Below are 26,542 nucleotides of genomic sequence, written 5' to 3'. Positions count from 1 at the left end.
GAGAGCCTTGATATGAGCTTCCTGCCTCAGGATATTGCTCTGGTTATTCCCAACAGCGCTTATCTCTGCTTCTGTGTTGGCCGTACAACAAACACACACACACCGGTCTATTCAAAAGACATGTCACAAATACACAACCTGCTCTTTCTTTTTTTTAATTATGAGCACAGTTGTTGGCCACAGCTGAGCTAAGCGGTGAAATCATCACAACGCTAAGATGATCTTTTAGGAAATCCCGCCGCGGCGAGCTGAGCTAAGCTGAGCCGAGCTGAGCTGGGCAAAGAGGAAACACAGCCAGACGCGTTTGGATCGAGCTGAGCAGAGCAGAGCTCGGCAGAACGGAGCTGATTGGGGTAAAAGGCTGAGTCGAAGCAAAGCAGCATTGAGCTGCGAGTGTTTGAATCAGTAATTGGGGTTCTTGTGGAGCTCAAATTACCAGTCTGTAATCAGAAGAGCAGTGGTTATTTATTCTCAGAGAGAGGGAACACACACTTTGGATTATATATACGAGCACATAGCAGGACACTGTGTTTATGTAGCATATGGATGCATCTATCTTATTTCATATAATGTGATCAGAAAGCTGGTGTAGTTGCACATTAAAACAATTATAAAAATAGGGAAAAAAGCTAGATTTTGTTTTGTTGAGAACAAAAAGAAAAAGGTAATTAGTGTCTCCGGTGGTTCCTTCTTTGGAAAATCCCTCTTCATTTCCCCACTAATAAGCTCAAATTAATTTTTCATGAATTCTTAACCACATCAGGGTTCTAATGAGCTATTATCCAGCTATCAGGTTTATTGCTATACAACACGGTAAAACCTCAGTTTTTGTGTGTCCTTATTAAACAGAGGGTTGTTTTGATGTACTAACAGAATTACTCATATTCCGACATAAACCACTGCACTGGAATCCAATATTGTATTATTAATTAGAGCACAGTCGGAGTCTATTTTTATGAGCAAACACAATTTAAAGTGGTGGGGAAATACTTATTATATAATATCCAAACTGCAGCTTACTTCTATACAGGAACATCAGCAGAGCTGCAACAATTCATCGATTAGTTGTCACAACTATTACATTTATCACCAATTACTTTGATAATTGATTAACTGGTTTGAGTAATTTTTTAAGAAACAAAAGTCTAAACTCTCTGATTCCAGCTTCTTAAATGTGAATATTTTCTGGTTTCTTTACTCCTCTGTGACAGTAAACTGAATATCTTTTGAGTTTTGGACAAAACAAGACATTTGAGGACATCATCTTGGTCTTTGGGAAACACTTTTCGACATTTTCTGACATTTTAAAGACCAAACAAATAATCGAAAGATTGATGGACACCAAAAATAATTGTTAATTGTATCCCTAATTGATTTCAAATTTGACACATTATCACTAAAAATGTTTGTTTATGGAATATCAGCCCATATATATCATCCCATATCAGTCCGGTTACAGAGAGGCACAGCTGTACAGATGGCTTAGGTTAGCGTGACAACGACCATTGCCTAAATATAACACACAATCTACAGCAGCGGTGCTCAGGCTGTGTTCTTCCCTCGTGTATTTCTCTCTTTCCAAGTGCCAATACATGATTTTTGTCATCTTTATTAGCATAATGTTCTAGGCCATAAAGTTTAATTCTCCAACCTAACTCCTTCTGGTTAGAGTAACACCCAAACCCTTTCATTGGATCATGAATGTTGAGTCTCAGCTTACCTCCTCCCACTGGTGGATGTAACGGATGAGTCTGGACAACCTCAGCAGCCGCAGCAGACTGAGGATCTTGGTGAAGCGGACGATGCGGAGCGCCCGGGCCGTCTTGTACACCTCCGAGTCCATCCCTCTCTCCACGATGAGGAAGATATAATCCACGGGTATGGAAGAGACGAAGTCCACCACGAACCAGCTCTTCAGGTAATTCATCTTGATCTTCTTGGGGTCGAGGATGATCTCAGTGTTGTCCTCGAACACGATGCCGGTCCTGAAGTTCAGCACCAGGTCCATGAGGAAGAAGGTGTCGGAAACCACGTTGAAGATGATCCATGGGGTGGTGGTCTCTTCCTTGAAGAAGGTAATGCCCACGGGGATGATGATCAGGTTGCCCACCATGAACATCAGCATGGAGAAGTCCCAGTAGAACCTGTAAAGCAGTGGGGAGAAGATGGTTAGAGACTGTCGCCCCTAAACACAGTGACACATGGCTGATCTTTTATGCTTTTTCCACTAAGTGCACTGTATCTTCTCCTGGTGAGGTCACCTATACCATCTGACTCAGGACAAGGTCAAACCAAGGACAAGCAGAGAGAAAGGAACATAACAGGAAAGATACAACAACGGACACCCACAACAGTGGAGCTACTGATGGAGGACGCCTCAGCAATTATCAAAGCTATGTTGTCCAAAACAACCGCTTACAGATCACTGAAGACCATGAGTCATGTTTTCTTCATGTAGATATCAAACCTTGTCCGGTAACTTGTATACAAGGTGTGAAAATGGCCATTGAACATTGGCTGCTAGCCAAGCAAATTATTTTTAATGAACCGGAAACGAGGTAAACCAAATGGTTTTAGCACGGAGAACTGGCAAAATGACTTTATGAAATTGCTATCAATAGAACAAGCTGATCTAATTCTCCAAGACGATTAAATGAATTAGGACTGCCAATCGATTAAAGTATGTAATCACGATTAATCACACATTTTTTATCTGTTCAAAATGCACCTTAAAGGGAAATTTCTCAAATATTTAATACTCTTATCAACATGGGAGTGGGAATATATGCTTGCTTTATGCAAATGTATGTATATATTTATTATTGGAAATCAATTAACAACACAAAACAATGACAGATATTATTCAGAAACACTCACAGGTATAGAAGTGGGCATGTCTGTAAAGGGGAGACTCGTGGGTACCCATACAACCCATTTTCATTCACATACTGTATCTTGAGGTCAGAGGTCAAGGGACCCCTTTGAAAATTGCCATGCCAGCTTTTCCTCGCCAAAATTTTGCATAAGTTTGGAGCGTTATTTAGCCTCCATCCCGACAAGCTAGTATGACATGGTTGATACCAATGAATTTCTTCGGTTTTATAGTTTCATATGATACCAGTATATTCACTCTTTAAAACTGAGCCCACTACAACTTAAAAATTGCACGTTGTGTTAACACATTAAAGAAATTAGTGGCGTTAAAACTAAATTGCGTTAACACGTTATTATCCCGTTAACTTTGACAGCTCTAAAATAAATCCTCAGTTTCAGCCCTCGATATGTTACAGTCATGGTTGTTCAGAAACCCTAGGTTACACTGCTCTCTGATCAGCTGAGAGTAGGTGGGAGCCTGCAAAGCAAAGCAAAAGGAGAAACTGATTGAAGAGCGTTGCTGAGTCATGAATGTTCCCTGACATAATTCCCCACAAAACCACTAATCAGCACTATATTAAATTACATTTTCATCGCAAAGTCTGAGTCACAGCCAGTTAAAGGCTCTAATAATTGCCTTCATCTTCAGACTGCTGCTGTTTAACACTTGAGAGAACTGGAGGAGCTGTCCTCGGTGCTGAAACAGATGTTCAGACGCATTCCAACTCAATGATTTAACTTTACCAACTTCACCTCAAGTTTATCTTTAAGACAAAACTCGTTAAACAAAGCCTTTTTGCTTGTTACAAATACATAAGTCATATTGTAGTTACCCTAATATTTGAGTCTTTATCAGTCCCTTAAATTGGGAAACTGGAAAATTGGTAGACTAATTGGTCATTTTGGTCTTAGTCGACTAAGATTTCTTAAGTCGATTAATCGTTTTTATGCTTTTTTCATGCTGAATGACTTATTTCCAAGAAACTTACGAGCACATGACTGGTAAACACAATATTTAAAGTGGAGCTTTTGTGTGATTCTTTGTGGAGAATCTCAGTTTTACAGATCTGTTGATTAACCCCCTGACACCCACAAACCCGACTGACTTTACTGTCTCTCAGAGGCTGAAGCAGGTTCGGTTTTAGAGCTAGAGTGAAGATACAGATATATGCAACCTCTTTACAGACATGCCCACTTTATGATAATCACATGCAGTTTTGGGCAAAAACAAAGCAATTTTTGCTCGCAGTAAATGTGTAATGGCCTTAATCCTTAAACACTTTCGCAATTGATTTTAAATAATTAATTAATTAATGTTTAGTTCTGATTTATGACTAGAACAATTTGACACAGTGCTGAGCTGTATTTCAAATTAACCTTCAGGTTCCCAGCTTTCAGATTCAGTACACCACTTCTATGTGACATCTGCTGTTGACCTGCTATCTCCCCCTAAAGACCCCCTGTACCCCCCTAAAAAAAGACAAAAACAGGTCTATTGTGGGTCTCTTAAATCAACTAATCGATTAGTTGACACAATCGTATGAGTGTTAGTAGAATTTGTTTTGGTCGAGGACATACGTCACATCACAACTGATGATTAGATTTGGAAAGGTTTTACCTCTTTGTTATCAATAAATAATCCTTCATTATGGATCAAATTCTCCCCTGAAGTTTACAGTTTTCCCCCCAGAATTTTTAATTTAATTTAATTTTTAATAAAAATAGCCTATAGGGGTAAATATCTAATATTATTTGGATTTATTTAACTTGTTATTTTTGTTATTTTATTTTCATCTTGGCTACAGCTAAAGTGCCTTTATAAATACCTGAATAATATTATATTATATTTTAGTATTTGTTTCCAAGAAACTTATGAGCACATCTCTGGTAAACACAAGATTTAAAGTGGTGCTTTTGTGTGATTCTTCGTGGAGAAATCAACTAATTGATTAGTCAAGGACTGCTCATATTTGGAAAGGTGTTACCTCTTGGTTATCAATAAATAATCCTTCATTATGGATCAAATTCTCACCTTAAATTTTGTTTTTCCCCCAGAATGTTGAAGCTAAATAAAAATAGCCTATAGGGGTAAATATCTAATATTATTTGGATATATTTATATTGTTATTTTTTATTTTATTTTCATCTTGACTACAGCTAAAGTTCCTTTATAAATACCTAAATAAAATTCTATTATATTCTAGTATTTTCTCATATAAAGTTTGATATGGAAAGGGAGTAGCAGACAGTGTGTTCAGCTCTTTATCTTCCATGCAAACTCAATGTGAGAGTGTGTGCACTGTGTTTATGAACCTATAACTCAATGTGAGAGTATGTGCACTGTGTTTATGAACCTAACTCCTACCTGAAGTCGCTGTATGGATGGATAATCCAGTTCCCTGCTGACTTTACGCGCTCCTGTTCCTTCTCCACCGCCTTCTGGCTGCCGAACATGCGCAGGGAGAACTTGTTGACTCCTGGCTGCAGCATGGAGCTGAACTGTCTCTGCATGTACGTCTGGTTCCCTCTGTCGTCTCCATCATCCGCCACTATCTGAGAGCCGTCCTCCGCTTTGGAAAACGTGACGGAGTTTCTGGAGTGCTGACTCGGAGTGTGTCCTTTACTGGTCGGAGGCGCGTTGGAGAAGGAAACTCTGGAGTCCTTCTTCTCCATCATCTTGACCTCTGAAGTGATGGAGCCGTCCATGCTGGCTGCTGCTGCTACTCCTCCATCATCTGGCTGCTTCTCCTGCCTGCAGAGGAGAGAGGAGAGACTCCCTGAACTGGTTGGGTCCCTTCTACAGTCTCCGTTTTTGTTGCATATCATGCCGATGGCTCCGTCTCCTGTCACTGTCCCTCCTGCCTCCTGGCACACTGAGTCCTCCTCTCCAGAAGCATCATCCCCACGGATGAACAGAGCAGCAGAGGCTGCTGAGCTGCTGCTGGCTCTGGCTCTGGCTCTGACACTGACAGGTGCGCAGGAAGAGTCCTCCTCGTCTTGAAGGAGCCACAGCTCTTTGTTGGTGTTGGTGGAGTTTTTGCGCGTAATGGACGCAGCTCCGCCTCCTGGAGTCAGTTTCTTCATCTTGGTTCCTCCGCTGCTGCTGGTCAACCCATGGTGATCCACGCTGTTGGGTACTTGAGGTGATGGAGGTGGAGGTGATGGTCGAGGCTGCTGGAATTTGGGCTCCTCCTCGCCGTCCTCAGCCTCGTCCATCACAGCCGGAACAAAGACAACACAGACAGACAGAGAGACAGATGGATAGACAGAGAGACACACCTTGAACCTGGCGAGACTGGGCGGAGGAGGAGGAGGAGGAGGAGGAGGAAGAGGAGGAGGGAGTGTGTGGAGTTCAAAGCAGAAACTACCCCTCTGACACTCTGACACACACACATATACACACACACACACACACACACACACACACACACACACACACACACAGGTGGCGTTGCTATGGCTGCAACCTGGCTGCTGTTATGTGTGTGTGTAAAAGAGAGATGGAGATGATGACAGCCTCACCTTTGGGTTCCTACAGGTCGATTATTATTATTGGAGAAACTATGTTATTGTTTGTTTGTTTGTTTGTTTGTTTGTTTGTGTGTGTGTGTGTGTGTGTGTGTGTGTGTGTGTGTGTGTGTGTGTGTGTGTGTGTGTGTGTGTGTGTGTGTGTGTGTGTGTGTGTGTGTGTAAAAGAGAGATGGAGATGATGACAGCAGCATCACCTTTGGGCTGCTACAACTAGATTTATATTGAAGAAACTATATGTTGAACAAAGGAACCTGAAAGAAAACTATTTATCTAATAAATAAATAAATAAATACATAATAAACTCACCTGACAGGTTCAAGGACAAAGGTGACAGATGAAGGTCACATTAAACCACCAAAGTTCTCCATCTTCTGTCCTCCACAGTTGATCTCAGGTATCAGCAAATAACCTGTCCGGTCATGGTCAGCTGATCCATAGTAATACTAGGCTTCCCTCACTGAGAGAAGGTGTTTTAACAGCAGCTGCCTGTTGCTTTATGTTGACAGTCTGCCAGTATAGTCGAGGGTCCATCATCCTTGGTTAAATGGCTCCACCTTGTGGAGGAATAGACGCACTGCGCCTCTCAGGCTCGAATAATTCCAATATCTCCGTCGTTTGAGAGTCCATTAACAAACTATTTATGGAATAAAATCGATGTAAGCACTTCATAAATCCATGACACGAAAAAAGTCACGTATTAAACTCCATTTGTCAGCGTTTAATCTTCCAAAACAAACATTTTCACTGAGGTCACTATTCGCTCTGCTGCTTGCCACACCCAATGAGGTCCACACCTGCATCTAATGAATGAGACACGCCCTTCCTATGGCTCCACCTATACACAGTGTTACACTATAGAATTAAACAAGACTAAATAAACTAGACTGAAATAATAATGAATAATAACTAAATTAAATGATATTCATATATTTACATAAATATAATTTTAAAAAATCAGTTTTGGCTCTAACACTACCCATTAGGACTCAGAGGAAATACTAATATCTTGTAATAACCTGATGCTTTTGTGACATCACCAATTCTGGACCCTAATTGCATATCAGCCCCTTAACAGATGCATTCACTGTTTTTTGTTATTGTCTTTGCTGCAGTCTTATTTTATTATCTTATTCTTATTGATTTCCAATAATAACACAATACATACATTTGCATAAAGCAATCATATTTGTCCACTCCCATGTTGATAGGAGTATTAAATACTTACAGAAATTAAATACTAACAGATAAAAAAAAACGTGTGATTAATCACGATTAATTATTTTTAGCGATTGACAGTCCTAATTTATTTATTATAGATTAATCTACCAATGATTTGCTCAATTTATCATTTGGTCAGAAAATTGTGGGGGAAAAAAGATCAGTTTCCTGAAGCCGTCTTCAGATGTGTTGTTTTGTCTGACCGGCAGTTCAAAGATATTCAGTTTACGATCACATCAGATAAAGAAGGGCAGAAAATCCTCACATTGTAAAAGCTGGAACCAGGAGTATATTCGTTTTTTTGCTTAAAAAATGCTTAAAGATTGATTGCAATTTCATTTTCTGTTGATTGACTAATCGCCTCAGCTCTAAAAATCAAAGGCGTGACTCTCAGAATACTTAAAGTACCAAACCACAGGTTGATTTTGTGGTGCGATTAAGAATTATGGAGCGGTTGTTTTGGACAAAATGTAAACAGCTAAGAATCAGATATAACTGACTATTCTGCTGCCAAGATAAATGTAATTCTAAAACCTCCTTTATACAGTAAGGAAGCACAAAGTTATATTGATAAATAGAATTACTGCCTCGCAGGTGTATGTCTCCGCCAACCAGTCAAGTTGCAGTTTACATCCATGACTGTCCAAAATGTCCTCACTTCATCATTTTATCCTGCTAGACATATGAAATTGTTATATAAAATTCTTGAGTTATGGCAAAAAACATGTTTTGTGAGGTCACACTGGCTTTGACCTTTGACCACCAAAATCTAATTAGTTCATCCTCGAATCCAAGTAGACGTTTGTGCCATTTGAAGAAGGAATTCCTGAGATACGGTGTTCACGAGAATGGACCAGACGGACACATGTGCATACGAACGGACAACCTGAAAACATTAAACATAGAAAAAGGGGTCACATACCATGCTTTCTATTAGCTTTTGTTGCATGTCTATCTTGGCCTGAAACAGGAATGTGTGCAAGATAAAGTCAACAAGAAAACATTGTTTGGAGCCATTTTGGTAGAACATTTTAAAACTTTTTTTAAAAAATGGATTTGAGCACGTTTAGGCCCAATACTCGTATAACTGCACTGAATTTCTTAAGACTCTTTGCTCTTCACGTTTAGGTAAAAGACATTTGGATGTCAGGCTTGATGACATGCTTTGGATTTCTTCTCAAAACACGTTTGACTTGTAGTGTAGTTTGACTGTTTTTGTACTAGCTATTCCTGGATACACTGACAGCATTAGTTTGCAGGGCAGTGAATCCTACAAACGAAAGCTGATTCTGATCTTCCGTGCAGCTATTTGGGCCTCCTTTTACGCAGTTCTTCTTCAACCTGCTATTCCAAGTCATCCTTTGATGTGAGTAAAAAGTTAAGAACACAAACATGTAAAATCGAATACCTTTATTCAGTTTGTGCAAGTTGTACAACAGATGGTGTTCCATGTACTTGGATGGTACAACAATTCACACAATTCTGGCTAGGTCTTTTTTTTTTAATCTGTGTAACTCTGAAATGGTAACATCCAATCACAACACTAATCGGGTTAAATGGAACATATGGCTTCAGAATCATCTACACAGTGAAGGGAACAAAGTGGTCCAACAATCGCACACTAATGTTTTTATCTCAGATCACAGTGAGTGAGAAAGAAAAATGTTTATCTGCTGTACTAAACTGAAATATTAATATATAGTATTCAAGTTGCATTCAAGAGAAGTAACAGATGTTACATCTTTTGAACTTGGTCCACAATAATTTTTTTACTCTGGATGTGACAACAAAAACATGACTAAAACTTTGATTTTTAAATATGTGAATAGGAAAAAGGAAATAAAAGCTTGAATTAAAAGACTTTCCTACTAAAAAGAATTGTAATTTCGTATGGCAACAAAACCTTGCAGACATTAAATCTTTTCTGCATTTCATTTGCGGTGTCACATTTGTACACAAAAGAGAAATGGTGCTTGTTAGTATTAAGGCAAAGCATAAAACTCTGCTAAGGGAGGTTTACGGTGGTGTAGGAACAGGTCAAACGTGTGAATTCAAACGCACTCCGGTCGTTGCTGTAAGAATGGCAGTGATGTGTCCGGATCAGAGCTGGTTCAGATCCTCAAAAACAGAACTTGTGCTGCTTTAGTAAACATTCCTGATTGGAGAACGTAAAAGCAAAGACCGACAACTGTGAGGTCAGTGCAGAAAAATAACCACAAAGAGGCATTCCTCACATGATCTGTCTAATGATTTTACAACAAACACACACTTTGCTATAATGGCATTTAAACTCATGCAATATTTGCCCCGCGGCCTCAAGCAGAAAAATTACTTCACTATGTTCTGTGGCTGCACAATGTGGAGGAGAATATAGAAGAAAACAAAAACGAGGAAATCAGTCGGTTCCTTAACAACACCCAAGCACAAAAAGGTACTTAAAATTTGCAGGGTGCACAGTATAATGTGCCACACAACAGCTGGATCCTGGACTGCCATCTGGATGTCCATCTAGGATAGAGATGAATGAATGAAGAATTAGAGTTGTTTCAAAAAGCTTTGTCTTATATTCAGATTCTAAATTTGGTTTATCTTCTATATACCGTTTCTGAGTAGAGAGGTAGCCCTCAGTAAAGCTGGGCTCACACTACAGGAGTTTTAAAATTGTGTTGCATCACACACTACAGCCGTGCCAGAGGGAGCAATGCACCACCTCACGTAATCTCTCTCACCTGATCTCATGGGGAAGCAGATGTAAACAAAACGGAAATTACAAAATTGAAGTTAATTTATAATATTGATCCTTATGAATTAGGAGGACCTTGACAGTTTGCCACCCATTACAGTCACTGATGCGTTTTGGCGTTGGTGAACACCTGTCAGCAGTTCAAAATATGTAAATCTTTGGAGGCCGATGTCTATTTTACAAGCGGGTAGGTATATGACATTAAGATCTACAAGCCAAATGCCAACTACACAATTATCCGGACAAAGATAAGCTTGCTAAATGAATGCTAACAAAACGTTGGCTAATATTGCATAATTAATCTACAGGTATCTTGCAAAATGAAACCCATAACTTTAGACTACCTTTGTGTCGGACTGTATACTATACATATATACTACAATTACCAGATAATCGGGGCTGAACGGACTAGATTTCCCTTCCCGAAAACTCCTGTAGTCTGAGCCCGGTTCAAGTTACATTTCATGAAGAACTTCATAGTTTCACGTACCTCTTTCAGCTTCTAATTAGAATTCCTTTGCCTCACATTCTTGTCTTTGTGATTTTCAGTAGAATTGCTCTTCCTGAAAAAAAACACATTATAGAGCAAACATGAGTTCTGTAAAAAAAATAAATACAAAATCTTTAGTGACAATCAAGATGCTGCCGAATGTACTTACAGAGGAGCAGCGCCTGAGTCGTCATCTGTAAGCGATCAATGAAGGAGGGCAAAACAAAAACAAGGGTCAGTTGATAGCAGGTTACATGTCGGTTACTGGTGTGAGCAACACATGCCCCCCCTCCCTCCCCTTCCCCACAGATGATGGTAGCAAATGTTAGAGCATGACATCCTCTGCAACATGATTCCAATGAGGTTAAATCCAACTAAACATGAACTGAAGCATGCCCGCCTGTTTCTGACAATGAATGATACAACTAAATAAATCCTTAGAAAATCATTTGCGCAACAAAGACTGTCGCTTAACTACTGTGTCTCTTGAGTTGTCTCTTTGAATCTGTAATAAGATTTGAACATCGCCATTCATGAACATTTTTGTACACTGTCCAGAGTCACCCCGTAGCATCATAGAGGCTCATGCAATACAAGCAAAGGACACCAAAGGAACACTGCAGTGGCAGAATTAAAGGCCCTGACACACCAAGCCGACGGTTGGCTGTTGGACAGTTTGGGGCCGTCGGTGAGCGTCTGTCGGCCCAGTTTTTGCGATGTGTCTCGCACCATCTGCTCTAGTCTGCTCGCGTCAGAGGCTTTTGGGAGGAGTCAGTATTGTTGAATCGGCGGCGGAGCTCATCGGTGAGAGAAATCACTCTGATTGGATGTTCAGCTTAAGCGAATCAGTGCACGAGAAGAGAAACAGAAGTGAGGAAAGCAAGCCAACAAGTAAAGTAAAGAGGGCACACACTTCTCTTGTTTCATCGTCATGTCATCTGATCATTCCAATGCACGGATATTTTAACAGCGATATGACCATCTGGAATGAAGGCACATTCCAGATGGCACAGAACGTACGTGCTACCCGGCTGTCGGCTGTAGTCTTCGCGGTGTGTTCAAATGCAACTTGTCGGCCAAGACAAAGGCAACGAGAGGCGACGCAACAGTCAGCCTTCATCGCCGCTAGTTCTCTGATGTCGGATTGGTGCGTCTGGGCCTTAACAGTAAACACCTTTAAACTAGCAGAGCTAACACACAACCTGGCATGTATAGCAGCAGTATTCACAGCAGAGCTAGAGCACGTATTCACAAAGTAACACTATCTCTGTGGCGAATGAGACAAATGTAAATGACGTACTGACCTTGAGAAGAGGGTTGCCTATCGTTTATCATGCATAAAGTACAAGATGCAGAAGGCATGCAGACAGAATGCTGAAACCTCGCACTTTTCAACCTGTTCCAAGTTCATGTCAAACCATTACACTAGCTTCACGTGTCTCATTTGACTCTTTCATTGGCTCAAACACATGATTTTTTTTTTAAAAAGGACCAATAGGAAGTGGAAAGGTAATATTTAAACTTGCTCTGATTGCAGGGCCAGTGAAAGAGTGACCAAATCTTTGAGCGCATTCGTCTTAGAAGTGGCGACTATGAAAGCAGTTCATTCAGACTCCCATAGCTTTTTCCACGCGGTCATCTCAGCTCAACCACTTCAGTCTGACATGCAGTTTTTGTCCACTTACCAAAATGCAAAATCAGCAGCGAACAGAGAAGTAAAAATGTAAATAATAAAAAATAATAGTTTCTATCACAGATTGTTTATACAAAAGGCGGAAGCTAACTCCTGACCTTTATCTTAAAAATGTAAATAATAGCAAAACCAAAAGACAATAAGGGTTCATATTGAATGCATGCAACTACAGTCTATACATCCCCACCTTAAAGGGGACATTCGCATTTTTTGAAGTGGGGTAGTATGAGGTACTTCTCCATAGTCAGGATAAGTACCTCATACAACCCCACTTCAAAACATCCAAACTATACCTTTAAGAGCAATGCTTTGCCTTAATAGTCTCCAACTTGCCACTGGGGGTCACTAAACCTTCTCAACTCACAGTTCAGTAAACAAGGCCTACAGTTTGATGCATTTTTGTCCCGTTGGAAGTTGAAAGACTTCTTTACATTCGTTTAGCCACATATTAAAACAGAGGACAGAGAAGTTGAGTGCATGTTGGGAAATGGCCATATCTACCCTTAAAAATGTACATTTCATACCTAACTACTCATGATGATATGAGGGTATTTTTCCAGTGTAATTAGAAAAATAGCAAAATGGCCAGTACGTTTTGGAATTCACCAACAATTGTGGCCAAATGATAAATAAAATCATCGGCTCTAAGTGGCTGTTCAGACCGAAAACAGCACGTGTAAAAAAAGTGACAGCACTGGTGGTGGCATGTTCGCTTCAGGCATTGGTGAAAAGATTAAATATGACCTCAGAGGCCCAGTTATAGCATCAATAGCACTTTATAGTACTATGAGACAAACAACTGGGGTAAGATATCACAGCTGTAATCACTTCATCTTATGGTTGCAAGATAAAAACAGTACAATTAACCTGTTCAGGTAGTGTGACCGTGCACACATTTGACTGATAAATGCAGTGCAGTGTCGGATGATCAACTTATGTGCCGAGACTCGCCCTTTTTTTCTCCTCTTGTTTTTGCCAGAACTCTCCCACACTGTGTCAACACAGTGGTCTCATTGAAATGAATGAGAAAGCAGTGTTTTATCACACAGTGCTAATGTCAGTCTGAAAACAACCTAAGAGTTGATGTAATGTGTAGCGGTGAAGGCAGCATGGTGTACGTACCGTCGGTGATCTCATCGGGCTTTCTCCTCTTCTCGTAGATGAAGATGATGGTCACCAGGATGATGACCTCGGCCACAATGCCGAGGAAGGGCCAGAGAGCAGCCAACCGGCTGCGGACACGCAGGTGGATCTTGTCGGTGTTTGTGCCGAGTTCGTTGGTTCCGGAGCAGATGTAGTCTCCGATGTCGCCTTCGATGCTCAGATCATCAATGGTCAGAGTGGTCTTGTTGGGGGTGCTCTTGATCTCATATTTGTCGGTAGTGCCGTTGATGATAGGCTGAGGGTTATTTTTAAGTTAGTAACGCAAATAGCAAGACAGGTGTGATCATTCTGCATGATTTATTTTACAACTGAAGTACTGGACGTACATAATTTATAACACATCACAATATTTGTTAGACTGAACTGTTTAGTTTCATGTCCTCTGGTTTAGAACTGTGGATCACAAATATCATGAATAATTTTAAGGTAATTAAAATGACAAGCTTGAGAAACACATACCGTTTGGTAGCCGTCTTCCTGTTTGAACCAGGTCCAGTCAGTAGGCAGTGGATAGCCATGGCTCACACAGATCATCACCCCTTTGTCGTTCTCATTGCCGTGCTCGGAGTGCTTGTAGGCAGCAACATGGGGGAGTGCTACAGCCAGGGGAAAAACGCATTCAAATTAGAACATAAAAGTTTGTGATTAAATAAATGAACTCCCCTTAAATGTTTATGCTGGAGCAAGAGGCACCTTCACATAAGAACTCGAAACTAAGAAGTGATTGGAATGAGCTACCTTCCTAATGATAAACATTGTTTTATTGATTCCCATGATCAATTCACAGTTGTTTCTGTTTAAACATTCCTATGATGCCTAATTTAAATTCACTATGAAACTGTCACCCTCGCGATTGTTCCTTTATCTGCTGCATGTGCAGAGGACACCCAGTTTTCAGATGAGTTTGGCACAGAATCATTTTGCCTAATGGTGAATTGCACAACAACACAGAGGGGAAAAATAAACATAAACTTCCTTCAAATTGTGAGTAATGGCTTGCTTATTATCATAGCTTCAAGCATAAAATAAATGAGATGTATTCCAGGTAAATGCATAGGGCACTATCTATACTTGATGTTGTGAAGAAATGGCCACATCCAGATCATGAAGTATACCTTAAATATTAGCAGTACTTAACACTGAATATCTTGACTTTGAGATTGTATCTAAGCCAGGGGTTCTCAAACTTTTTGGGGCCAGGCACCCCTTAAAAAAGGGGTGAACATTTTCAAAAGGACCCCCTCATAATCGTAACACCGACTAAGCATATTTACTTTATATAAAAGCTACCTGATCTGTAACTATAAAAACATAGCATTTGCAACCATGTAAGTTTAAAAACCCCAAGGTATACATGGACATGAACGTGTAATGAAATGACTTCAATGAATGCAACTTCGATCTGTGATATTCATTAATCAACTTACTTTTGACTTCAATTGTCTGCTTCGCCTCTGGTTCTGTCAGGAACACGCATTCATACTTCCCACCAGTACTGTGGGTGATCTTGTCCAAACTATGGAAAGATAAAGAAGTCATGTGAATTTTTCTCTGCAGACCTAGCAAAATAGCATTTAGCAGGTGGGGACTTCTAAGCAATTCTGCTGATGTCTCTTCAATGACAGTGATTAGTTTTCCACTAAGCTAAGTAGAAAATTCACAATAGAACCGTGTTTATGCTCAAGAGCCAGGGGGTAAAAATAAAGCTGCTTGTCCATGCAACAAATATTTCAAATTTCCCCTGGTAATCACAATCCCACTGTTGTTTGGTGCTGCTATCCCGTACAGTTCTGCCTGTTCTCTCTAATGGGGAATTAAGGTCAGGGCAAGTGAGCACACTGCTAGAGGCGCTTATCCCTGCTGCCAAGACTACTGGCAAAGCTGCACGACTGCACGCTCCATCTCTCTGCTAATCAAGAGCGGTGAATGCCTGACTGGTGCAGCTAGCTTTGCTGCTAATGGAGGCAGCCAGGGACGAGGCGAGAGCATTGAAAAGGGGGAGGGACGACAGACGAGCAAAAGGCAAAGTGAGAGGGAGCGAACATTAGAGGATAAAGATGGATATTGACTGTAGTAACAGAGCCAGAAAGGGACAGCATAAGAATCAGAATAAAGGACTAGAGCAGGACATAAAAAAGGCCAACAGAGCTCACTTGGCTGTGAAAATTTCTTCTAAGTCATCCACAGGACATCTTAAAGTATTACAGCCAGCTGGGCTTGCCATTTTCTTGTATGGTTCATTCACTCAGTACTGCTAATCAGTGAATTTGCACAGTTGTCCAGAACATAAACAGGCCTCTGAGGGGAAAATAAGGAATTCTTCTGCTTTACAAGTTAGCGGGAAACAGTAGGGCTGTGCAATTAATCAAATTTCAATTTCGGCTTACAACGATAATGAAAACAAGATAATCGACATAAAACGATTATTTTGCCTCATTCCTTTTTGCAATGATGTACTCGTTTTGTCTTAAACGTGTCATAAATCCAGCGCTCCCATTTCCTTCACAGCGTGTGAGGATCCCCTCGTGAGATCTCTCCCCGGCTCTGGCTGGCCCTCGCCGGCCGTATTTCTTTGGTGCGCTGCAACTAGGCTTGCCGCGGTAGACGGTGTTACACGGTGGTCGGACCAGAGGTTTAACTCTTAAATGTAGGCTACAATATGTTCTTTCTAAATGCATATATTTCCAAAGTTAATGAAATATTGTGTTAAATAATCGTGATCTCAATATTCACCAAAATAATCGTGATTATGATTTGTGCCATATTCGAGCAGCCCAAGGAAACAGCACATAAAACACAATCAGATTCAAGACAAAGGACACTTCTATAACTATCAGAGGATGAGCGTGTTTATTGTGCTAAAATAACTGCAGGGCAGATCTGCCCATATGGCACACTTGGGTGGCTGGAGCTACTTACCTAAGGCTTGTGTATGAAGCGGCATCAGTGGACTTGGTGTCTTCAATGAGTTTGCCGTTGTGCATCCAGTGGGAGCCCTTGACGGGAAGGTTGGAATCTGTCAGGTTGCAGTTGAGGACTGCGGAGGTCTGGTTGCTGACCTCGAAAGGTTCAGCAACAATTGTGGGGACTTAAGATAAACACAGAGGGGAAAATGAATTATTTATCATTCTTTTCTAGCATGTAAAATGTCAGCTTATTGGCATTAAACAACGGGTTTGCAGGTTTTAGACATCAATGCTTCCCTACAAAGGCAAAACCCAGTAACTACATTTGGTCAAAATTTTGTTTTAACCTGTATCTGACATCTGTTTAACTATATAAAAAAAAATTGTGCTATTGAAATGTGTAATTTCCGTGAAAAAAGCTGACATATTGACATAAAAACCAAGTCAAACCACAGTATCTGCACTGTGATGTGTAGCTACAGCTCTTGTCTTTGTAGGGTAGAATGGTTGTCTTAATACCCTTCATTACTGACCTGAAGGTATTACCTTGAAATGTATCATTATCACTGGGTGCATCATTTTTTAGGATATCGTTTAATTTACATTTTGGCTCGACACTCAACAGTTGTCTTTACAGAAATGAATGGTTTGATGGAACACAATGTCAGAGGGCATACCATGTACATGACAGCCCTGTGCCATATGCTCACACTCATTGATGATCAAATAATACAAGGTAAGCAGGGTGGAAGAGGTCAACTATGAGACATAATTGTTTCTCAGTTGTTATTCTTCTTCTCGCCAGGGTGTAAATATAGATTAGGATTTTGTTGAGATGACAATTGTTGAGTGTTAAGTGGTCAACCACTTAAGTACACCAAGTTTGAGAAGGAAAACTAATCCGTTCTCACAAATGAAACCAGGAAAACGGTACAACTTTTGAACAAATGCACAAAACTTTCCAAGAAAGGTGGAAAGAGCTCCCCAAACTGGGGAGATCTGTCCCACCATCAGCAGAATGGAGGGGAGAATAGGAGTTATACTGGAAATCTAGTAGATACTGTAGGCTACAACAAGGTCATGGGGAAAAGATCTTTAAATACATGCAGAAGACGCAACAACAGGGGGATGAATTACTATTGGCAGTATCACTGCCAATCACATGATGAAATGTAATAATTAAGTATTTTTGCTTCAAATGGGTGAAGAAATAAATTCTTCAAAATTAACAAATAATACTGGACCACAAGGCAGAAAGATTTTAATGAGTAGTTGCCATCTTCTGTGCCTACATGTCAGTAGGGTATACTCCACAGGAATGGGCTACAAGCATAAACAAAAGGGGCATTGCCAATGTTAGCAGGGTTGGAAATTAGCACCAGCCAACTGCTGGTAAAACATGCAAGTGGCAGCTAGATTTGCTTCACTCCCCAGGCAAAAAAACAATGGTAATACAGTATATTAAATGGCTGGCAGATTTTGGAGTCTACCAGACACAGATGCAGGTCGACAAAGAAGTTAATTTCCAACCCTGAATGTTAGTATCAATTAAGGAAGATGCTAGGAAAACGCTAGCAAAATAAATATCTACCAAGAAGCAATACTAATCAAGAAATCTGACACCCCTTTTTTGTTTTTTCTATAAACAATTAAATATTCATATTTTGTTCATATGCAATAATTTTCCTGCAGGAGCAATTTGCAAATTTCCAACCTTCTGACCAGTATTATATGCAAGTAAACCTATCATAGTGGTACCTAAACCTTGAAACAGGGGGAAAAAAAGGCATCAGATTGAAGACACGTTCTGTGTTGGGTAATACAGGATTAGGGAGCGGTCCGGCCACACTTTATGACCAGGTTTGGATTCTACTACAGGACAAACTTGGAGCTTTTGAGGGGAGAAGAGGGAGAGTGTGTACTGGGTGAGGCGGGATGGAGAGTCTATTGGACCGGGAATTATGGGAGTTGAGTGGAACGGGAGCTGAATGTCCAGGACTTCACTAATGAGGAGATACCAGCCAAGCTACTTTGACCGGAGTCTCCTCATGCTTCCTCTGCCACTCACTTTCGATCACAATAACGTTTGCCTGCGAGCGGATCCACTTGATTTTTGGCGTCTTCTTCAGTTCATTGCGGTCGGGGTCATTGGAAGCGCGGCACTCATACGTGCCCGAGTCGTTGAGGGTAAGGCTAGTGAGGTGAATGGTGCTTGTGGCGTGTGCTATGTATGTGGCATTGATTTGCACACAGTTATCCCGTGCCCCGTCAAAGAGCTGGATGAAGGTCTCGTTGGGCTCTTCACCCTCTACAAACCACCACTGCACCTCGGGGATGGGGTTCCCTATCACCTCACAATGCAGCTTTGCGCTGTCACTGATCAGCTTCATCTGAGACAGGGGACATTTGATAAAACCCGCTGAGTACCGTTTACAGTCAGCCCAGCAAACAGAGATTTCAAAAATGTTGTTGTTAATGTGGTGAGTTTAAAGCAAGCCAGGTGATTTCATGGATTGGTGATAAAAGGCCGTGATGGAAGAAAGACAAGCAAATAGGAAAAAAAGAAAGACAAAGAAACAAAGTTAATAAAACACAAATGAAATGAAAATATGAAAGTACGCACATAGAAAACAAATCAGAGCAGCATTTTTCATCCAATTATTTTGGGAGATGTTTTGATCATTCCTGGTACTCTTACCCATCAAGACAAAAATAAGAAATGCAACATAAAAAGCATTAGGGATGACCTGAGCTGATCTGAGAGCGCAGCGACAAGCCATACATTTAGTTTCTAATTTATTATTTACATCAAGCTTCAATGTTGAATTTTTGTTCAAACCATTTTAGAAAGGTTTTGGAGGCTGAAATTTGTGTTGCAGTTGAATTGTATTGCATTTAGAGTGAAGATACTGATATCGTATGAAACTAGAAAACACCTAAGGAATCCATTGGTACCAACCATGTCATACTAGCTTGTCGTGAAGGAGGTTAAATAATGCTTCAAACTTATTTTGGCGAGGAAAAACTGGCATGGCCATTTTTAAACGGGACCCTTGACCTCTGACCTCAAGATATGTGAATGAAAACGGGTTCTATGGGTACCCACGAGTCTCCCCTTTACAGACATGCCCACTTTATGATAATCATGTGCAGTTTTGGGTTTGAGTTTTTTCTTGCTTGTTGGGCTTGAGTTTGCAATTTGAGCATATTATTTATGCTAAATGCAGTACCTGTGAGGGTTTCTGGACAATATTTGTCATTGCTTTATGTTGTTAATTGATTTCCAATAATAAATATGTACATACATTTGCATAAAGCATCATATTTTATTTATCAAGATTAACTATGGACAATCATGCGATTACATATTTGAATCGATTGACAGCCCTAATTGCATTAATATCCTAATATTTTGCCCATTTATGTCAATGAGAGTAGACTACTATTAGGTTTGGGTGATCCTCTTATCCTTGATGAATCTGTTATCAGTGGACTTTTATGTCAATGTAATTTACCAAATTAAGTGCCCTTACATGGGAATTTGTTCCATTTAAAGGCTTTGTGTTAGCAATTACTGAATAATAAATGTTGAAACTGGGCCTAAAAAGATTGATCAAGACATCCCTAAAGGCAGGTATAGCAACAAAAAAAAAAACACAAAGACAACAACAAAACATTAAAAGCATCCAATAGCATTCCCATGAAATCATAACAATATGTAATGAATGAAACAGAACATGAAGAAAAAAGCAGATGAGGTTGAAATGAAAAACATTTCACGTAATAAAATTAAGTAAAGAAAATCCATGAAAGCCTTAGGACATGTAAGGATTTTGGGCTGGTGTAGGGGTGGTTGATATATTGAATATACTCAATGTATTGTGGCTCGTTCTACGTGGGATATAGTAAATGACTGTATTGCGAACATTAAGTATAAATATTAATGGTCACTTAATTTTTTTATGGTGCCGACATAAGACTTGCTTTGGCGTTTCGCTTCTCCTGTGGCTCTCTCCCACAGTCACCATCTACTGGCCGATTGTGCATGGCGTATGAGCATGGATGTGCAGAAGGGGCATGTGTTTTTGTACCTGAAAGAAGCAGGGAACCGGGAAAGAGCCCAGAAAGAGCGGAAGAGGTGAAACACCAAAGCTATTTTTTTTCGTGTTGAGGTCAGAAACGGTGACAGAAGATGCCAGCCTCCACTTCAAAAGACGGTCAAACTAGCCCCCACGTTGTTCTGCGGTACGAGTATATATTAGGCATTACGGTAAGAGCGGGTAAGAACTGGCTTCAAAATAAAAGCTTATAAAATGAATGAACATTAAATAATAAATAAAATTAAAGAATTTAAAATAGCGCCTGCAAACTGTATTTTGGAGAAAGAATTATTTCAATAGTGTGAATAATTAGTCAAACTTAATAAGAATACATTTCCAAAGACGAATCTGACTTGTATGGCAGTACACCACCTCAGAGTGTTCAGATTAGTTTGCTGGAATGATCACGCTAGTATTTTAGAGAAAACATTAAAATATCAAGATATTATTTATAAACCATATCGGCCAGCCCTAGGCAGGTGCCTTTTCTCTGCTGTGCCTTGTGTCACCCAACAGTGGTTAGGGTGTTAAAACTAGGTCAAAGCTATTTTTCAGAACATTGTGCTGAATGATTTTCTGGAGGCTATGCACATGACATCAATCTACATGGAAGTCAACACAGTCAATCCCCACTGAGAGGGAAATGCAAACATTCAGTATTTGACGTTGATGCATTCACATGGGAATAACATGAAAAACACGTTTTAGCTGTTGCACAATTGACTGTACCAAGCAGATGGAAAAAGGAATATATGTATTGTTTTGAATGAAATGTGCTGGTCAGTTTGATTAGGCTGTCAAATCGTGCTTGAGTGTGTATGGGTGGCTGTGTCAGAAAACTTATTTTCTAGCTACACTTTAATCCTCACAAACCACTGACTGTTATATTAAATCACTTCTGATTGATTTACTTCTTTAGATATTTGTTTCCTTCCTAGTGTTGCAGCTCTCCAACAGGCATGGGGGACTTGTTTGGCCAGTCAGTGGTGTTCAGGGGAGTTATACACTTAGGCGGGTCCAGAGAAAAATAACATTCTCACGCAACAGGCCAAATCACGGCCAGCTTGCTCCCCTCCTCTCAGAAAAAAATCCTCAACTAACACAAACCAGAATCATCCTGTAGATCTCACTGTAAACTCACATATCTGTCTTTTTTTAAAACATGCACATCCCTTTTTCTACATTGCCTTGATGAAAATATACTTATTTTTGTGTGAGAAGTTCAATTTTCAAAACACTCCAACCAGAACTGTCAGCAGAAATCAATTAAAGACAAAACAAAACAGGCAGAACTTGTCAACAAGAGCCTGAGTCTCTACTCATATCATCATGTAACCTTTCTAGCTTAGTGGCTTCCACCACCTCTAATAAAAGGTCACCTTCGTAGCGCATGCGAAATGAAAAGTGCAAAATTAAATATAGTCTCTAGGCCCTAGTTCTAACTGTGAATCGATGTAAAACACATTGACAGTGTCGTTTACGGCCTTTAGCCCTCTGCTCTTAAACATGAGAACCGGCTCCATGTGGTTTGAGCCCTTTCAGAGAACAAATTCCATAGTTGATATTCTTTGTTTACATATGGTCAATAACAAGCTAAGTGTCTGAACAATGTACAAAAAAAAGCGTGGAAATCTATACTTTTAACATACAAGGGGGGAAAAGTTATATTTGTCAAGCAAAAAAAGGACACAGAGGAGCAAATAAACCCAAACTATGGGGATACATGCTTTATCTTTATAGAGAGTTCATTGTTTCATTCAACCAGCTGGTTGAAAATGAACAATTCGAGGAGGAATTTACTGAGCCTTTTGAAAAGACAAAGGCATATAAGCCTCAGGCCACTTTCAACACTCGAGTAACAAAGTACATTGAAATTTTCACGCTGAACAGGAAAAGCTAGTACAATGTAACGTCCTTTCCAATAGAAGATGGATGTAGGTGGTTTCAACGTGATGAAAGCAGTGACGCATGGAAACGGACACCGTTTAAAGAGGCAATTTCAGGAATATTTGGTCAAAGTCACTGTTTCGAGATAAACAACTTGTGTGGAGGGGGGATATACTGTACTTGTCACATTCAGCCTACATAAATCCAATGGATGTGATCTGATCTTTCAAGTCTGTCTGTTTATGTGGAGTGGAATACCACAGATTTGTCACCACTATAGAGAAAGCTGTCAACTCCCACACCCAAAAAACAACAACCTGTCACTGTCAGTGCTACTGCTCAGACTGCAGGCTTTTATCATAAAAAGGATAATCTAAGTGAGAGCAGGTTAAGCATCACCATTTACCAAATTACTGGGACACCCAGTGCTTAAAACATGTGTGCCTTTTTCACACATGGTAGCCTTGCCTACCTGCCTGCCTGCCTCATCATCATAATAATAACCCACTTTCATGCCAATGTTAAGCTGGAGAGGAGGCTGAAACTCTAGGGAAATCTAATTTTACTCCTGATCTACTGCAGAGCTGTCGTTACCAAAGCAGGAAATGAGCAGCATGAGGGCTCCTTGTATGTGTCTGACGCACATTTACACAACATCCAACAACAGACTGGTTGCTGGTACCACCTTTCTGCAAAATGAAGGTTACCCCAGTTTTACCCACACTTTAGGAAACATTGCCAAATAAAGGGCACATTTGACTTTAATAGCCCATAGTTTTACAACATATTATGTCACTGACAGTCCGTAGTTGCCCATCTCTCTTAACTGCCTTGGGATGACGAAACGCAGAGAAGAAAATGACTCAGTTTGGATATTTTGAAGTGTACTTAAATATTTGTGAGTATCTCTTTCAGTGCTAAATCTCAATAGCAAAAAAAGCTCAGTAATTTCAACATTATTCCATTTTAAGTAAGTAAAAGGTATTAATGTGTCATGACAACACACAAGACATTAAAATCCTGACTGACCACAATGTTGTATGTGTTGACTATCATTATACTATAGAGCGGGTCGCCCTCCGGAAGGTCGGAGGTTCGATCCCTGGCTCCTCCAGTCCACATGTTGAAGTGTCTTTGAGAAAGACACTTGCAAACCCCAAATTGCTCGCGAAGACTGTGCCATCGGTGTATGAATGAGAATTTAGATTGGATCCTGATGGCCAGGTTAGCACCTTGCATGGCAGTCTCTGCCATCAGTGTATGAATGTCGTCTGACCTGTACTTATTATCTGTACCTAAGGTCCGCACAGAACTAGGTAAGATGGCCTTTAGCTATTCTGCTCCCTTCTCCTGGAATACACTGCAAGCTAAGTTGAAACTGGAAAATCTGATTGCTTTTGATGAATTTAAAACATTAATGAAAGACCTAGAAGCAGAGTCTATCGGGAGCTGTCTGTGTTTCTGAATATTTTCACTTTAACGTTGGCTTCAAACACTTGATTTTAATGTGTTTTGTATGATATAATGCCATGTATTTATTTTGCTTTTGTTTTATGTTGTGGCGTCTGAAACTTTAATGTATGTTTAAATGCTGCTGTCTTGGCCAGGTCTCTCTTGCAAAAGAGATTCTTAATCTCAATAAATACTCCCTGGTTAAATAAAGGTTAAATAAAAAAATAAAAATAAAATGTGTGTTTGAATGGGTAAATGTTGACATGTAGTGTAAAGCGCTTTGAGAGGTCAAAAGACTAGAAAGGCATTATACTGTATATATGCAAGTCCATTTTAATACTCATTGGGGTGATCATTCTTGGACAATAATTGTAAGGTAGCATTTTAATATAATTAAAAACACTGCTGCCATTTGTATTGCTAGCAGAGACAAAATAAGCAATTAAGTAGCCCTGTAAATATTGCTGCCTATAGGGAAATATCTGTTATTTGCCATAATAGCTGTCATCACAATGCTGACAATTGATTATTATGATCACTGTTACCAAACAAAGAGCTGTTTATTAATACACAGTACCCAGGTCAAACTGTGGCAGGTCATTTCTCCCTTCATTTAAGGGAGGAAGCTGTAAATGATTGTAACGTTACACAAGCCAGCCAGGTTAATATAAGACTGTGAGGACATATTTACCAAAAGGGACTAAGATTATTTTACCCTTAGTGAAAGAGAAAACTGTTAATGATAACAACTAATGCATAGCAACCGTTTTGTAACGTAAACGTTACGCAACAGCGAGTTCAGTGGACAAAACTAACCACCATACGGGTTAAATTAACGTCATGTGACCGACTATATTTGCAAAACGTTTGACAGATATCTCACTTTAAATCCCCTTCTGTAAAAAAAAAATGAGACAAAGAAAGAAAACACATTCAACCTCATGTTAATGCTGTTTATCCGTTGTCACGAACCGGCTGTTTAACCGTCCGGAAGGATTTTTGCGACAGTAAATTAGCTAAATTATGCTGCTTAGCAACAACACTAATAATATTTGTGTTTCTTATTAAACGCTGGAGACATTTTATAATAAAGTAAGCTGAATTAAAAAGACATTAAAACACACACACAGCTCTCGTGTAACGTTACCAAAGCAGGAATCATTGTAAATGTTCGTAGTGAAGGCAAAGTCTACATCTTCACACCAACATGGCGGCTCGAGACTCCTACCTGTGGACGCGTTGGCTCTCCAGCAGCTCAGCAGCAGCAGGGCGCTGACAGCCCACAACAGCTTCATAGTTGATTATGTAGTAGTTACTAAATCGTCGAATAAACGTTTTAGTTAACTACGACGGGATGAATCTTCTTGTGGACTTCCAGCAGGAGATGTAGGAAGCTGAATGTGATCCAGAGTGGAGCCGATGTGGTCGCTCGTCCTCTAGTTGCACCTCACGCACACACGCCCTGATCAGCACGTACGCAATGACGTATTGCGTAGAGGCGTGGTTACGTCACATGGGTTATACATTGTATGGAAATTAGCCAAAACAGACTCAATTTAATATATTTAATGGAAAAACAAAAAAAAGAAAAAAAAAGTGGTAGTGTGTTTTACAGGAGGTTATATTTTTGAGGAATATTAATGTCTAAAAAAAAGTATGTAATGAAGTAATAAAATAATAATTATGTCACCGTTTAGTAGCACTTTTCTTTTTGAAAGAAAGAGTTATTCATTCATTCTCACTGTGCAATATCATTTTCCACATGTGCAATTTTGTTAATAGTCTTTTTATTGTCAATACTGTATGTACTGCTCCTTTTTTTATACTTCCTTCTATTTAAAAGGTTCATATTTTGTTACACTTTTGTTTAGCTCTTTTTTTTTTACTGTGTGAGCTGATGCATCTTGTTTTTTGCACTATCCCCTTTGCTGCTGTACACTGAAAAATGTCCCCACTGCGGGACTAATAAAGGAATATCTTATCTTATCTCTTATCTTATATTCACAGGACTAACATAGATATCAGCCATCTCAATAAAGTGTTTAAAAGGAAAGTCACCCAGATGTTGTGTATATTAGAGCAAAAACTGCCAAAAGTGTAAGGAAATGTCTGCAGTATTCAAAGACTCACTGAATTATTAGGTTTCATCAATATTGATACATATTTAGATAAATGCTAAACACCCATACTCAGGGCTTTCTTAATCAGGTAGTCCACTGGGCAAGAAGACATTTACCAGTACCGATGGGATGTTATACTCAGCACACCATTTTAAAGAATCAAGGCTGTGTTGCAAAGTGAATTAAAATTCCAGTATATAATGTATATAGTATATAAACATTGAACTGAATTTAATAGATCTGCCTTTTTGTCACCAATAGCTGATCCAGCTATTTGAGTCAGTATCGGCTCAATAGCCGATCCGGTATCAGTATCGGTGCATGCCTAGATAACACAAATGAAATATTAGCAAAAAGTGTGGTA

At 39.8% G+C, this 26,542-nt stretch overlaps 2 protein-coding genes across 3 annotated transcripts in view; both read right to left on the bottom strand.

Annotated features, from left to right (window-relative positions):
* The window catches only part of hcn2b (hyperpolarization activated cyclic nucleotide-gated potassium channel 2b), a 64,621-nt gene extending 55,738 nt beyond the window's left edge, over positions 1-8,883 (bottom strand). Inside the window, exons 1-3 of one of the 2 annotated variants that reach the window (XM_074635683.1) lie at positions 6,712-8,883; positions 5,240-6,081; positions 1,721-2,144 (exon numbers count right to left, since the gene is read on the bottom strand). In XM_074635683.1, the coding sequence (XP_074491784.1) occupies positions 1,721-2,144; positions 5,240-5,958 (1,143 nt within the window). In that variant the 5' untranslated portion in view covers positions 5,959-6,081; positions 6,712-8,883. Of the gene's footprint in view, positions 1-1,720; positions 2,145-5,239; positions 6,281-6,711 lie in introns of those variants that run through there. The other variant, XM_074635682.1, reaches the window with a different exon arrangement.
* Positions 8,884-9,018: 135 nt separating this feature from the next.
* Positions 9,019-25,530, bottom strand: bsg (basigin). Its single transcript, XM_074635689.1, has 8 exons — positions 25,287-25,530; positions 16,633-16,801; positions 15,141-15,229; positions 14,173-14,309; positions 13,672-13,948; positions 11,026-11,050; positions 10,857-10,929; positions 9,019-10,131 (listed from the first exon to the last, which is right to left on the bottom strand). The coding sequence occupies exons 1-7, from the start codon at positions 25,351-25,353 to the stop codon at positions 10,869-10,871; spliced, it is 825 nt and encodes a 274-aa protein (XP_074491790.1). The 5' UTR covers positions 25,354-25,530; the 3' UTR covers positions 9,019-10,131; positions 10,857-10,868.
* Between the last annotated feature and the right edge of the window lie 1,012 nt (positions 25,531-26,542).

The sequence above is a fragment of the Sebastes fasciatus genome, chromosome 5 (genome assembly GCF_043250625.1).
Source record: "Sebastes fasciatus isolate fSebFas1 chromosome 5, fSebFas1.pri, whole genome shotgun sequence".
NCBI classification, from domain to species: domain Eukaryota; kingdom Metazoa; phylum Chordata; class Actinopteri; order Perciformes; family Sebastidae; genus Sebastes; species Sebastes fasciatus.
The sequence above is the reverse complement of the archived record's forward strand: the minus strand, read 5'-3'. Positions and strand labels throughout refer to the sequence as shown.

Bases quoted from the DNA above. Each gene is read 5' to 3' on its own strand.
- bsg (XM_074635689.1), bottom strand. From the start codon at position 25,353: ATGAAGCTGTTGTGGGCTGTCAGCGCCCTGCTGCTGCTGAGCTGCTGG. The intron at 16,802-25,286 runs GTAGGAGTCTCG...GTTTATCTTAAG, and splicing joins GAGAGCCAACGCGTCCACAG to TCCCCACAATTGTTGCTGAA. The intron at 14,310-15,140 runs GTAAGTTGATTA...CCCTGGCTGTAG, and splicing joins GCAGACAATTGAAGTCAAAA to CACTCCCCCATGTTGCTGCC.